Genomic DNA, 13,224 nt, shown 5'->3' with positions numbered 1-13,224 from the left:
AAGCTTTTTTAAATTTAATTTAAAGTCCAGCGATTGAAGTACAGTCGACTCTCTGGCTGTCGATCTTCTCGATATCAATAAATCTCCATCTATCGATGAATTCTTCAGTCCCTTCAATCTGCATACTTCAATTATCTTCATTCCTCGATATTTTCCTTTGCTTGAAGGATCTCTTCCTCGACGGTCCCTTGGATTCTGTTTGCTTTAAAAATCTCTTCCGGTTGTCAATAATTTCACTTTCTCATGGCTTGCATAGACATTTTTCTTGGCGAAACGAAGCTTTGAAGGGTGTTTGACATTAGTTTGTTTTTGTTTGATGGACGTTGCCATGATTCTCTGCCATAGCTGGGTATCAAGAAAAAAATATTTTCAATCGAGTCTTCATTTTGCATCATTCTGTAAACTGATGATTCTCTTCCTCGACGGTCCCTTGGATATTGACAACCAGAGAGTCGACTGTAGAAGAATGAAAAATTCGATAAGATCGAACTACTCTTCTGTCATGCGCTACAGTAAAAACAAATTCAAGATTTTCGGTTTGTTTCAGAGGCAGCAAAAATCTGTTTGTGTATCAATGTTAAAATAAACAAAACTAGTTATCCTAAGTTCGTAAAATATCGTGATGTTCTTATGAGATTTCTGGAGAGATATTTCGATTTTCATCACCCGACGATGTTGTCTCCTTTTTTAATATAATCTGATTAAACTATTTTGCTCGAAGTGTTAACCTGAGTGCTGAATAGTGGTTCGCGATACGGCCTCAATTTTGAACTGTCAAAGTGGAACCAATTAATGTTCGCCAAAAGTAAAAAGTATTGCTATCGATCATTAAAAATTGTTTTTTTTTGCAAGAATGAAAAATGTGTGGCTTTTGAGGACCTGGAGTTGAAGTCAAGAAATATTAAGAATGTTGAAGGCGAGATCTTCATTTTAAGTTGTTTATGGAGTCGATGCGGTTGTATCCATGCAGAAGCTGTCTTTATTGTTTGATTCCGTTTGAAAACCTGGTTTAGTGAAAATCTTCTCTGCTTGTTGGATCAGCTTCGCTAGAATTAGCGATGTTTTTTCGCTGGACCAGGAAGAGCTGCAGGATTCCAAAATCAGCCAGGGAATTTATCTGCGACATCGCAGTGCGTGGCCGAATGGTTACGCTGTCCGCTTTGTAAGCGGATGATTCTGGGTTCGATTCCCATCTGCTGCAACCTTCCATCGGATGAGGAAGTAAAATGTCGGTCCCGGCCTTGGTTGTTAGGCCGTTAAGTCATTCCAGGTATAGGAGTCGTATCCATGCCATAAGTACAAACAACACACCGAACCAAGCCTACTCCGGGGGAATCGCTGGCGGCGGTTGGACTCGCAATCCAAAGGTCGTCAGTTAAAACACTGGGGTGGAAGGTTCCTTGGAGTAGAAAGAGGTTTGGGTGCTCTCCCCATTCAAGCCTTCGGACTCCTAGGTTCGAGCAGAAACTTGCAATAGAGACCACAAAAGACCCGGGGGTCGTTAATGTGGATGGTTTGATTTTGATCGCAGAATGACACTCTCGCCGCAGTTCTTCGTCACCCGTAAAAAAAATCTCTTCTAACCAATCGAAACGCGACAATTCGTCAGCTGTGTGCTATCTTGTGACAACGACCATTTAGTACTTTTCGAGAAAATCGATTTTTAAAAGCTTGATGATAAATATTTTCAAAACTATGAATGGTAGAGCCAAACCTTTTGAAGCAATCGGTTCGTATACTATCGCTTAACAAACGCTCCAAGTTTCAACTGATTTGGTTACACCAGTTAAAAGATACAGTAAATTATGTAATCAAAAATCTGAAAAGCACGTGTCACAAGTGTGTTTCGAAAGTAAAATTGTACTACGTGTCACAAGTGTGCACAGAATTCCCATACAAACTAAAATAGGCCTAAATCAATATTTTAACCGACTTAATCAGTATATTTCCAAAAACAAGAGGTTGCATTGCCTTTAGAAAGAATGTGTGTTCATAAATTTGTGAAAAACAAGAAAATTTTTCCACATTTTCCAACAACATGTATGACGTGTCACAAGTGTGCACGATCATTTTGATGATAAATTGGTCTATGTCACAAGTGTGTATTGCGATATCCGGGAAACGGAAGCGAGTTTCCAAAATCGGGTTAAAGCATCTTGTAGTGTTTGTTAAGTATAGCAAAACGTCATCATTAACTCATTTTCGACCAAAATGGTCTATGTCACAAGATAGCACACAGCTGACGAAATTTCTAGCAAAAAAAGTCAAAAACTAGACAAAATAAAACTCATACTACTGATTGTAAAACAGCTTATTTTCCAGTAAAAAAAGTCATGATTGTGCTTGAACAGCCTCCTACTTTGTAGATGTAAACAAAATGGGATCATTTGAAAATCACGTTACACATTCTCTCTATTTATCACCCAGGAGTTAACCCAGCTTAGCAATTCTCCGTCAAAACCGGAAATTAAATTTGTTTGTATTTTGTAAAACTTTGTGAGGTCCTTCCCTATGACCAAAGAAGCCATTTTGTGTCATTGGTTCACCCATACAATTTTGGCAGCCGTCCATACAAAAATGGTACGTAAATATTCGAAAATCTGTAAATGTTGAAGGAATTTTCTGATTGATTTGGTGTCTTTGGCCACAACTTTTAAGCCATAGAGAAATATGGAGAAAATTTTGCCGTCGAGATATAATCTTTAAAAAAATTGCGTTTTTTTGGAAAAAAATATAAATATTAGGTATTTTTTTCAAATGTGAAATAAAATTTGCAATTGAAAAGTACTTCACAGATTTTTGTGCACCGTTTTCAAGATATAGCCACTTCAAGTTTAATTTTAACTGAATAATTCCCGTTTTTCGATTTTTTGAAACAGTTTCCATTCCTGAAAGATTGTCCATTCCTGAAAATATTTTGTACGTAAAGTTTTGAAAGAGACATTGAAGAATGAACCTCTGGTTGCTTAATATAGCGAAAAAAAAGAAAAAGAAACAAGAAAATTAAAGTTTTTTTTAGTGTCCTCCAAATATTCCCACGTTTTCTCATATCAATATCTCAGCAATGATAATCCAAATAAAAAAATACAAAATAATAAAAATGGTCGAAATCGGCCGATCTCGTAGAGTATTTATCAGCTACCTTTCAACATTGTGGGTTTTGTTAAACAGTTACCTGTTGTCTTTGAATTTGCAAAGCAGTTCCAGCAGTCAAAATGCTTATGCGCCCTTTTTAAATGTTGCTCCAGGACTGATGTTTTAAGAGTTCTTAAGGGGTTACAAACATTCATTTGATTTCAACCAAACAAAGCATATTTTCAAAATCTGTTTACTTGACTGTAAATTATTATTTCTTTTCTGAAAGTTTGTTATGTTTTAAACAAGCAAGAAACGATTTAATTTTGATTTTTTTCAATATATTTTAACATAAATATGCATTCATTATGCACACGGGACCCAATCACCAAGTCTTCAGCGCAAATATAAGCCAATTTGATCATCGCAGTGTCTTCAAATTCAAGCATATGATCAAATGCAACGAAATAAAAAATTTAAGCTGATGCAAAAAGAAAAAGTTTTTTTTTATCTTGAGCTCTTAGAACTTTCAAATTTGGAAATTTGGGCAATTTATTGGAATGAATCTTTCACAATAGAATAAAACTTAAAATAATAATAATTGGCTGAAACGTGAATATAATATTGGTATACAGCCATTCCACGTCAAACAGGAAGTCTCAAAATCACCTATTTGGCTCAAATTTGGAGTGGGGGTTCTTTGACCCAAATAATTAGACCCGTATAAAGCACATTTTCATATCTCCGGAACGCCTGAACCAATTTTAGAGCGCCAGTTGGGCTTTTAAGGAAAAATATGTGGAGGTTCGAAAAACCTAGCTGAATATTTGAAAAGGTCCTATGAAAATTTCATTTGCTAATTTGAAGGTCTCGGGACCAAAGAGCTCATATCTGAAAATATTTTTCCCTGATTCCTTGTAATATTTTACATATCAAAACCAAAAATTGCGAATATCCATTAATACATAAAAACGAAAATGTTGGTACCCAAACATGTATAGGTCATCGCTAAAATTTTCAAGTTATCGCAGTTTTAGTGAAAAAAGTTGATTTTTACCCGTTTTTGCGCGCGGCGCGTCGAAAACCCCAGTTTTTATGTTAGAAAAATCATATCTCCAAATCGTGGTAATGGATATTTCCAATTTTTGGATATGTTATATAATCATAATGAAGAAAATATAAAGAAAAACACTGGCAACACTGTTGAATTTATTCTCACTTCTAGATTGTGGGTCCAGTGCGCGGTCCAATTGATCCTCACGGGCGGATAACATCTTGTTAAATTTGTGAGGACATTAAGGAGTTTAGTTAATTCTGGGAACACTTGTATTAGATAGCTAAAAATGTTCAAATTTTATCCAATTTTCAGGGGAAATAAAAAAAAATCAGAATAATTAATATACTCTATATACTGGTTGGCCACTTTTTTGACTTTTTTTTGTTTAAAACCCCGTTGGTTGGTCAAAGTCAAACTTAAAAGTGACGAACTGTCACTTTTTACACGGGTTTCACACTTACTATCATACCAAACGTTCAGTAGTGTGTGTGAGCTCCGTGTAAAGAGGGTGTCAAACTAAAAAAATACTTCGCTCGTTCAAAAACATTTGTTATCAAACCATCGGGGTTTCAGTGTATGAGTTTATTTCACATAAAAAATCGATTTGTGTTCCTCCAGAGATTCACTCATTTTAAAACAATCACTCGAACAAATTTGGCCTTTTTGCGCGAGCGCGTGTCTCACTTCATGACAGTGTTTGCGTTCGTTTTGATAATGTTTTCACAACTCGCACCGTTTGGTCGGGTTGGAACATCTCAAACTCAATTTCAAATGTCGCGGGATTTGGTTATGAAATGCACACTTCAAAAACTTTTTTTTGCTGGCTGGTATTGTCGTTTGCAATGCAATTTAAATATAAACAAAACACACATAGTAGGAAAGTTGCCTAGCGCAGCGGCAAAGTTTTGAAACAAAGAGGCTTCCTCTGGTGGTGGCAGTTTTATTGCTATTTTAGTTGATTCAAAAAGTTTTTTTTTTCTCTCTCGTCTAACCATCGCATTGTTTTTCACTTTGTTCCATTCCAGGCTCCAAACGGCAGCGATTGTCAACGGAAACGGACCACGACACGGGGTCGGAATCGTCCCCGAGCAGCCCGCGGCACCTTAAGGCGGGTCTGTTTTCGCTGCCCATGAAGCTGTCCCCGTCCCGGAACGGACCGCCGAGTTCACCCGAGTCCGACCTGGACGTGGACGATTCCGCCCCGGACGACTCGGTGGTGGCCCCGGAAAACCTCAGCCTCAAAAAGGACTCCGGTGCGGGGTCACAATCGCAGGCCAAGGATTCCCCCGATCGGAACGCAGGCTCGCCGGTCAACAATGGGTTGGGGAACGGTGTTGGCAGTGTTGCCAGCAGTTTGGGATTTTTGCCATATCACAACCACACGCCACAGTATCAGCACGGGCTGGGAGTGGCCGGATCGCCGACGCCACAGCGATCGCCGGTTGACGTGCTGCTGAGGTAGGTTCTTGTTGTATAGCTCGTTATAGCTTAATTGACGTAAGATTGAACGACACCGACGGGATAGACAAAAAAAGTTTTGAGATGGTTTAGGAATTGCATCTTGAATAGTTGCGAACGATATTGACGTAAATTGCGCCATAATAGCGTCAATCAATCACACTTTGAGCTTTAATGGACTTATTTTCATCATAATTATTGAGATCTAGGTAAATATAACTAAAATGCCTCGTTCTTCAAATTTGATGACTTAATACAGGAGAAAATAACACAGGAATGCCAAATGTTGGTATTACATGGACAAATAACCCGTTGGTTAACTTCAAATGATTTTTCACAAAAAAATAACCATAATTTCTAAACCGAAGTTTCCCTCTCCTTCGCTTCCAGAGTCTTCCCGAACCGCCGCCGAACGGAGGTCGAGCAGCTGCTCCAGCGATACCGCGGTGACGTGGTCCAAGCGATGGAGGCCATGCTCTGCGGCGGCGACGACGGCGGTCTGCACCCGGCCATGAAGTGAGTATCCTGCTCAGTCCCGACCGTAGCGCAACTATCCAACTAAAGGTAGCTTTCTTCGTTTCTTCCCCAGCGTTCCGGCTCCCTCTCCGCCCTTTTCCGTAAAATCCGCCTTCTCTCCGCTGATGCCTCCGGGAGCGTTCGGGGCACCGGCCGTAGCCCGGGGTTATTCGTTTCTGCAGGCCCAAGCCCACGCCAAGCGGTTCCTGACGGCACCGTACAGTGGAACCGGGTATCTGCCGACGGTGCTCCAGGATCCGGAACAGGGTGATACCAACGGGAGCGGCGCCGGAAACGGGTCCTCCTCGTCGACTTCCGTGGGCGGTGGGAACTGCGGCGATGGACAGGAATAATACACGTTTATCAACTTGTAAAGTTTGTTTGTAGGATGTTTTGCGGAAGGACATTGTAATCAATATTAACGTACTTTTTAATTCGGGGTTTAGTTAGTGAGGGAAGGGACGGGAAGCTTGTTTCGCTGTGAAGAGGCAAAAAAGGGGCGTGTGTACAGAATGTGTAGTTAACAGGAACAATCAAAATAGGGGAGACGAAAACAGTTTCAAGTTAGAACCTTTACATATACGTAAACGAATGATGGCGTAGTTCAAGCATTGCACTTTGAACGCATGTATTTTGTAAATAGTACAATTGTATTTGATTATGCGTTAAGTTCCACTGACGGTCACTTTATCAATTGTTTCAATTATCGTTAACAATGTTGAGAACCAATGTGAGCATTTATCCACCGAAATGGATTAGCTACAATTTTGTTGGCGTTTGATTCGAAACAATTTGTCTCAGCAACTTTGTCATTTGAAATCAAACAGTTATGTCGACGAAATCGCTTTGCTCACTGAAACATAGTTTTATGCGCTGGATGTTACGGTTTATTTTACGATGGTTTTTCTAACTGTCTCTTTTTATCAAAAAAGGAAGAGTTTGGTGCCTTCCTCACATTTAAGTAGTATTTTTACAGGTCAGACCAAGTTCAAACTTGATTATCCGAAGCCTCGATTATCCAAAGTTCGATTATCCAAAGTTTACTAAGAAATTTCGGATAATCTTACCAAAGACTTTTGTTTTTTTTTCTCAATTTTAACTGAAAATTCAACCGCATTAAGCGAAATTTGAGTGGTTGGTTGCTTGATTAGTTGAAAAATGCAATTTCTAAATTTAGTGGCCATCTTTGATTGGAAATGTTCAAATCAATAGACTTTTTCGGGGTCATAATTGAGGTAAACAATTCTATACAAGAGCAAACAGTGCGTTTACCGATCAATTTACGTTCGAAGCAGAGCGAGTTGTGGCGCTATAACCGTGGCAATTATTTTTCCAAACATGTGTGTGGGACTCCGTGCTTAAACTCAACCCAATCAACCAATTATCTGTGTGGTAAATTTTACGCAGTAGGCTTGGCCGCTTTAACGCTTGTTATGATTCAATGCATCGTGGTGCAATGGCGCACTACAAATGTTCATAAATGACAAGAAGAAATCTAGGCGTAATCAAACTAAAGGCTTTCTCCAGGATCACTTCGCACGATTGGCTGCTCTAAGGTTTGATTCGATTAGATTAGGAATAATTTACGTTCGAAACAATTAACGTAACAAACTGCAGAAAGAAGGTTTTTAGCCTAGTTTGATGCGCTGCAAGCTGCTTCTACCCGTTTTTACTTTTTTAACTTCAAACTTCAATCATTCATGTTTTTTTGGACTTTCTTTTAAAATTTATTCAATTTTCTTCTATTCAGTTAAATCCGAGTCTTCGAGAATTGCTGTACTCTGATTCATGAATCCACATACAATTCCTTTTATCGACAGCATTTAAAAAATCTAATTCACAACAAATAATCTGATTTAAATTGTTAAATTGTTTTTATGTGTTCTAATATTGACCAAAATATTAAATTGATTCGACCTCTACAGTCAGAGTGATTCAACTGTCTAATTGTATACGCACTTGGCAGGTACAATGAGACAGGTGGGGAACAGTGAGACACTCGACGAAAATCAATACTTTTCTAGCAAAACATCTGTTTTTGTATTATTTCATTGCAGGTGACTTGAAAATTTGGCAAACTAGAAACTTCAATTAACAAAAGATATAATACAAAATATTTCAATTTTATAACATCCTTATGTTGATACCGACAAACTTTATATCCTAGGTTGAATAATTTTCAAACTCAACAAATGTGCCAAAAATCACTTTTTATTTTTGTCTCAAAAGATTTCCATAGATTCTGAAAAGTTCAATGACGCCCAAACATGAGCTTGATTGGTTGAAACGAGGATTTTTGAGAGCCATTTTACCATTGCGCCATTTTATTATTGTTTGTATCTCATTGATGACTACTCTACCCTAAACATCCAATGTCGAGGAGAAGGAGAATTTCCATGCGAAAAAAGCTACACTCAAAAAAATGAGTTCGCGTAAACGTGAACAGAGTTCATGCCAACGGGAACCAGGAAGAAAACTGTTCACTTTCATGGTGCAATGCACTATAAAAGTTGAACAGTTTTCTTCCTGGTTCCCGTTGGCATGAACTCTGTTCACGTTTACGCGAACTCATTTTTTTTGAGTGTACAACATCAAGATGGAATGCTTCGAGAATCTATTTGGTTTTAAAATTGAATTGACAAATCAATAATAAAATAATGATTTGATTGAAATGAAAAGGCACTTCAAAAACTAAATTTGTAAGAATCTTAATAAGTTGTATTTAAATCATGAACTATTTTAATTGTTGTTTTTTTAAAGATTGAAAAATAAATCGTAACACCAGTGCGTCAAAAAAAGGTTCAAGTGTAAAATAATCATGAAAGTTGAAACATTATCAAATCACCAAACAGACAAAAGATATCTAGCTAATAATAAAATATAGGACAACACAGCACATAACAGCATAATCTTAACAACTCTAGCCTCTTTATGTATATCAGAAGCAAAGTAATTATAATCGGCACAGCGCAAAGTATAGAGAGATCATTAAATATAACAAAATATGCTTAAAAATATGTAGCCTTAAGAAGAAGCCACTACTACCACACACACACAAATCCAAACACTCAAGCAAAAAAGAGGAAAAAGTGAAATAAAGAAGGTGCCATAATCATCCCAAAAATACCCCTGGAAATTTTTACTTCTTCATCTTCGACATTCCCAAGAAATTTAATACTTTCGTCCCGTCTATCCCAGTCTGGTGCTGCTTGCTGGTTGTCCCACCATCGCCACTAACATGCCTCCCTTTTCCAGCTGGTGAAACATCCCAAAAACCGTAACAGGAAACAAATTTACCCTTTTTCCCTCCGATTGCTTCCAGAGCGAAATTTTTAGTCTATTATATTTTTGATATTTCCGAATCTTTTGGTTTCCGTTCCAACGTCGTTTTCCGTTTTTCATTCAAGTGATGTTTAATAATAATTTGCCGCCGCCGCCGCTTTTATGTGTCAAATTAATTTCTCATAATAGCAAATAGATCCCCGGACGTTGTTCGGAGATCTCTTGACGCACAAGCCCTCTGGAGGGTGTGGAGGGAAATAGATACGGTTTATTACTTTATTCACTCCCTGTGACTGCGAACTGGGAATGGGGTGTTCTGGGGTGATTATTTGCTGGGTGAAATGTGGTTACCCCTAATTTAATATGTACATCACCGAGACCCAAGAATCTATAGGGTTGGCTGTCGTTTTATATTCTAACAGAAAGAGTGAGCGAGAGAGAGGGGAGTGATTGTCATTGCCAGAATGTTAGGAAGTGAAGTGGCTTTGAAGGAGATAGAGAGACAGAGGGGTACTGGTATTTTGGAAACAATTTCTTTTGTCTCGCGTTTTGGCAACGGGTGGCTAAGCCGGGGAGGAATGCACCGTCGAAATTAATCATCAGTTTTTGGAAAGGGTGAATCGACGGCGGGGTGCATTTAATTAAAATGTTTGCAGATTAAATTTGGTAGCATGAATGGTAGTGATAGTGGTAGTCAAAATTTTACCATTTACCAATTACTACGTGTGTAATGACATTAATCGCATATTACGGGTTTATTGATAAATATAATGCATATGACATTTTTGTACGTCATTCAACTTCAGTCTCCCAACTCCAAATAGGCACCCTTGACTGATTAAAAAATTAATTTGGACTGAATATAAAGTATAAAAGTTTATATAACTCTTGCAATTCAATATAAAACTTATCTAAACTTTATTTTGCAAACTTTTAATTTAACTAAATGTCAATATATTACCATAGAATTGCTAAATAAACATTTTGGAGTGGGTATAACACCGTTTTGGGGGTCTTTGTATCGATAGAATACACTCAACCCCCGGTGGTTGGTCACTTTTTCGTTTGACACTTTTTTAGTTTGTACCCCGTTGGTTGGTCAAAGTCAAACTAAAAAGTGACGAACTGTCACTTTTTACAAGGCGCTCACGCACACTATCAAACGTTTGTGAACTCCGTGTAAACGGGTTGTCAAACTAAAAAGTGACCCCGTTCGTTTGACAACAGTTAGTGTCAAACCATCGGGGTTTGAGTGTAAATTTTTCGTTGTAATTTCGTACCAACTCGGAATTACGTCGTCGGAAAATACGCCGGCATCCGAACCGGTTCACGATTCACTAGGCAACCCTAAGTGGCATCGGAAAGGGTATAAAATTTCCGATCTTTTGATACCCAAAAATCTAGATTTTCTATAAAACCCAAGTTTTTAAATACCGAGGTAAAAACATTGTTATGGTTTCATTTGAGCAACCTGCCAAAAATGTATGGACTCTCGTATTTTTTGTTCTCGTGGATCAAATTTACATTTCGCTCAGGTATTTAAAAACGTGGGTTTTAAAAAACACCTAAATGTTCGAGAATCAAAAGATCGGAAATTGTATGCTCTTTTATGCACTTAGGTTGACTAGTGAATCATGGACCGGTTCGGATGCCGGCGTATTTTCCGACGACTTAATTCCGGGTTGGTACGAAATTCCAACGAAAAATCTATTCTATCGATACAATGACCCCCAAAACTGTGTTTATACCCACTCCAAAATGTTTATTTTGCAATTCTATGGTAATATATTGACATTTAGTTGAATTAAAAGTTTGCAAAACAAAGTTTAGATAAGTTTTATATAGAGTTTTTAGAGTTATATAATCTTTTATACTAAGTAGTTAGTAAACTTTATATTCAATCCATTTTTTCAATCAGTCAAGGATGTCTATTTGGAGTTGGGAGACTGGATTTATGGTGATTTGTCAACACATAACTTTGTTTATGTAAATTTTTCTAAAGGTGTACAAACTTTTTTTGCACCTATTTTGATTTTTGTAATAGTATTTGTTATAGAAATTTTAATAGAAATCATCCTTTCATGAGCTTTTTGTTGCAAAATGTTTGGCATGAGTATCTGAACATTATATTTTTTAGATGTTTCATCACAATATGCGCATAGTGCTCAATGGGTGTAAATCAGGGGTGCTCAAAGTTTTTGGAGGCCGGGCCAAATTTGAAGTTCAAATGGGCTTGCGGGCCAAATTTACAAAAAAAGGGTATTAAAAAAATTACCTTATTTTAATTTAAAAGATTTAGGTTATTTCTGTTAATTATAAAAAAAATGTCAATTCAAAATCATAGAAACCACAAAATAACGGTTTTCTATCGGTATTGTTGATTTTTTGTTTCAGGTATTTGAAAAAAAAGTTTGAGCTGAATGTACTTGTGTTTTCAAAAAAATATTAAAGTTTTGTTTTTATATTTCGAAAATGGTGACATTACATGTTAAACAATTCATATAAAGACGTAATTTTATCTACAAGTTAAGTGTGGCTAATGAAAAATCGTTGAGAACCAGAATTTCAACATTTATTTCATCGAAAAATCACTAAAATTCAAATTAGTAGTTCTAATAAACCCAAACATGCTCAAATGATTCTAAATGCAAAGGAATGCATATTTAATCAATTCCAGATGATTGCATTAAAATTTCATTATTTTTTTTTAGAGGTTTTGAATTTTTTTAAAGTGTATTTTCGCTCCTGGTTTTTCGAGCCATTTTTTTAATAATGGGGGAGGGGTGGGTTGATCGACGAAAGCTTTGTAATATATTTGCAACAAACTTGATCCTCCGATTTTCACATTTTGTCTGCCTGAATCAGTTGGTAGCCAATCAGATTCGTTATCTAACTGTTATGAGTTCGAATCCCGAAGGAAGTGCAATTTAAGTTTGAGGGTCAGTTCATGAAAGGGTCATTATGACTTGCAAATTAATAAAGAAAACTTATATTTTTGTAACTATAACAGAATTCTACCTAAGTCAAACCTAAACATTTTTTTTTTAATATTTCCAAAAAAAATTGATGAAGTTTTTGACGATAGTTACTAGTTTCACTCACATTGAAACGTGAGAAAAAGTTTTAATTATAACATGTTTTGAACAAATTATTTGTGTTCTCAAGTGGGGATCAAAATATGGATAAATCAAAAGTTTTTTTTTTTCATCAACAAAAAAATAAAAAAGATTAGCATATAAAAGTTTAAAATAAACCTGAATTTTAATAAAGGATAAAATCACTTCACAAGTAGTCAACGGGCCATTTTACATGATCATTCAAAATGGGTCCGCGGGCCACAAAATATCGCCTCGCGGGCCACGTTTGGCCCGCGGGCCATACTTTGGTCACCCCTGGTGTAAATACTATTTTTACATACTGTAGAAGTTGGGTCGAAATAAGGATCATAGGGGGATGGCGTCGCTATTTTTAGACCACGTTTTCCACTTTTTCTCATCGAAACCGACTACTTTATCGACTTCATTTTGCTGGGCGAGATAGGACGCTGTCTATTTTTAGACGATGACTCAGCACTTTTCCACTCTTGCACTTGAAAAAACCAGATGGCAGCACGATGTAACGCCACGTCCCTATTGAAGGTCGAATCTGGGATTTGAATCCCGATCTACGCTTACTTACCGATGGTTTGACACCAACTGTTGTCAAACGAACGGTTTCACTTTATACCCTCTTTACACAGAGCATAAACTTACTACTAAATGTTTGGTTTGATAGTATGTGTGAGACTCGTGTAAAAAGTTTGTCATTCTTTAGTTTGACTTTGTTAAACTAACGGG

The 13,224-nt window shown here is 37.1% G+C and overlaps 1 protein-coding gene across 2 annotated transcripts in view; it reads left to right on the top strand.

Annotated features, from left to right (window-relative positions):
• LOC120424542 (doublesex- and mab-3-related transcription factor A2) overlaps positions 1-9,220 on the top strand; it is a 38,572-nt gene extending 29,352 nt beyond the window's left edge. The window contains exons 5-7 of one of the 2 annotated variants that reach the window (XM_052706177.1): positions 5,158-5,590; positions 5,981-6,106; positions 6,159-9,220. In XM_052706177.1, coding sequence (XP_052562137.1) covers positions 5,158-5,590; positions 5,981-6,106; positions 6,159-6,459 — 860 coding nt within the window. In that variant the 3' untranslated portion in view covers positions 6,460-9,220. The remainder of the gene's footprint in view (positions 1-5,157; positions 5,591-5,980; positions 6,107-6,158) is intronic. The other variant, XM_052706178.1, reaches the window with a different exon arrangement.
• The last annotated feature ends 4,004 nt before the right edge of the window (positions 9,221-13,224 follow it).

The sequence above is a fragment of the Culex pipiens genome, chromosome 1 (assembly GCF_016801865.2).
Source record: "Culex pipiens pallens isolate TS chromosome 1, TS_CPP_V2, whole genome shotgun sequence".
Classification (NCBI taxonomy): Eukaryota; Metazoa; Arthropoda; class Insecta; order Diptera; family Culicidae; genus Culex; species Culex pipiens.
This window is presented reverse-complemented; position numbering and strand designations above follow the sequence as displayed.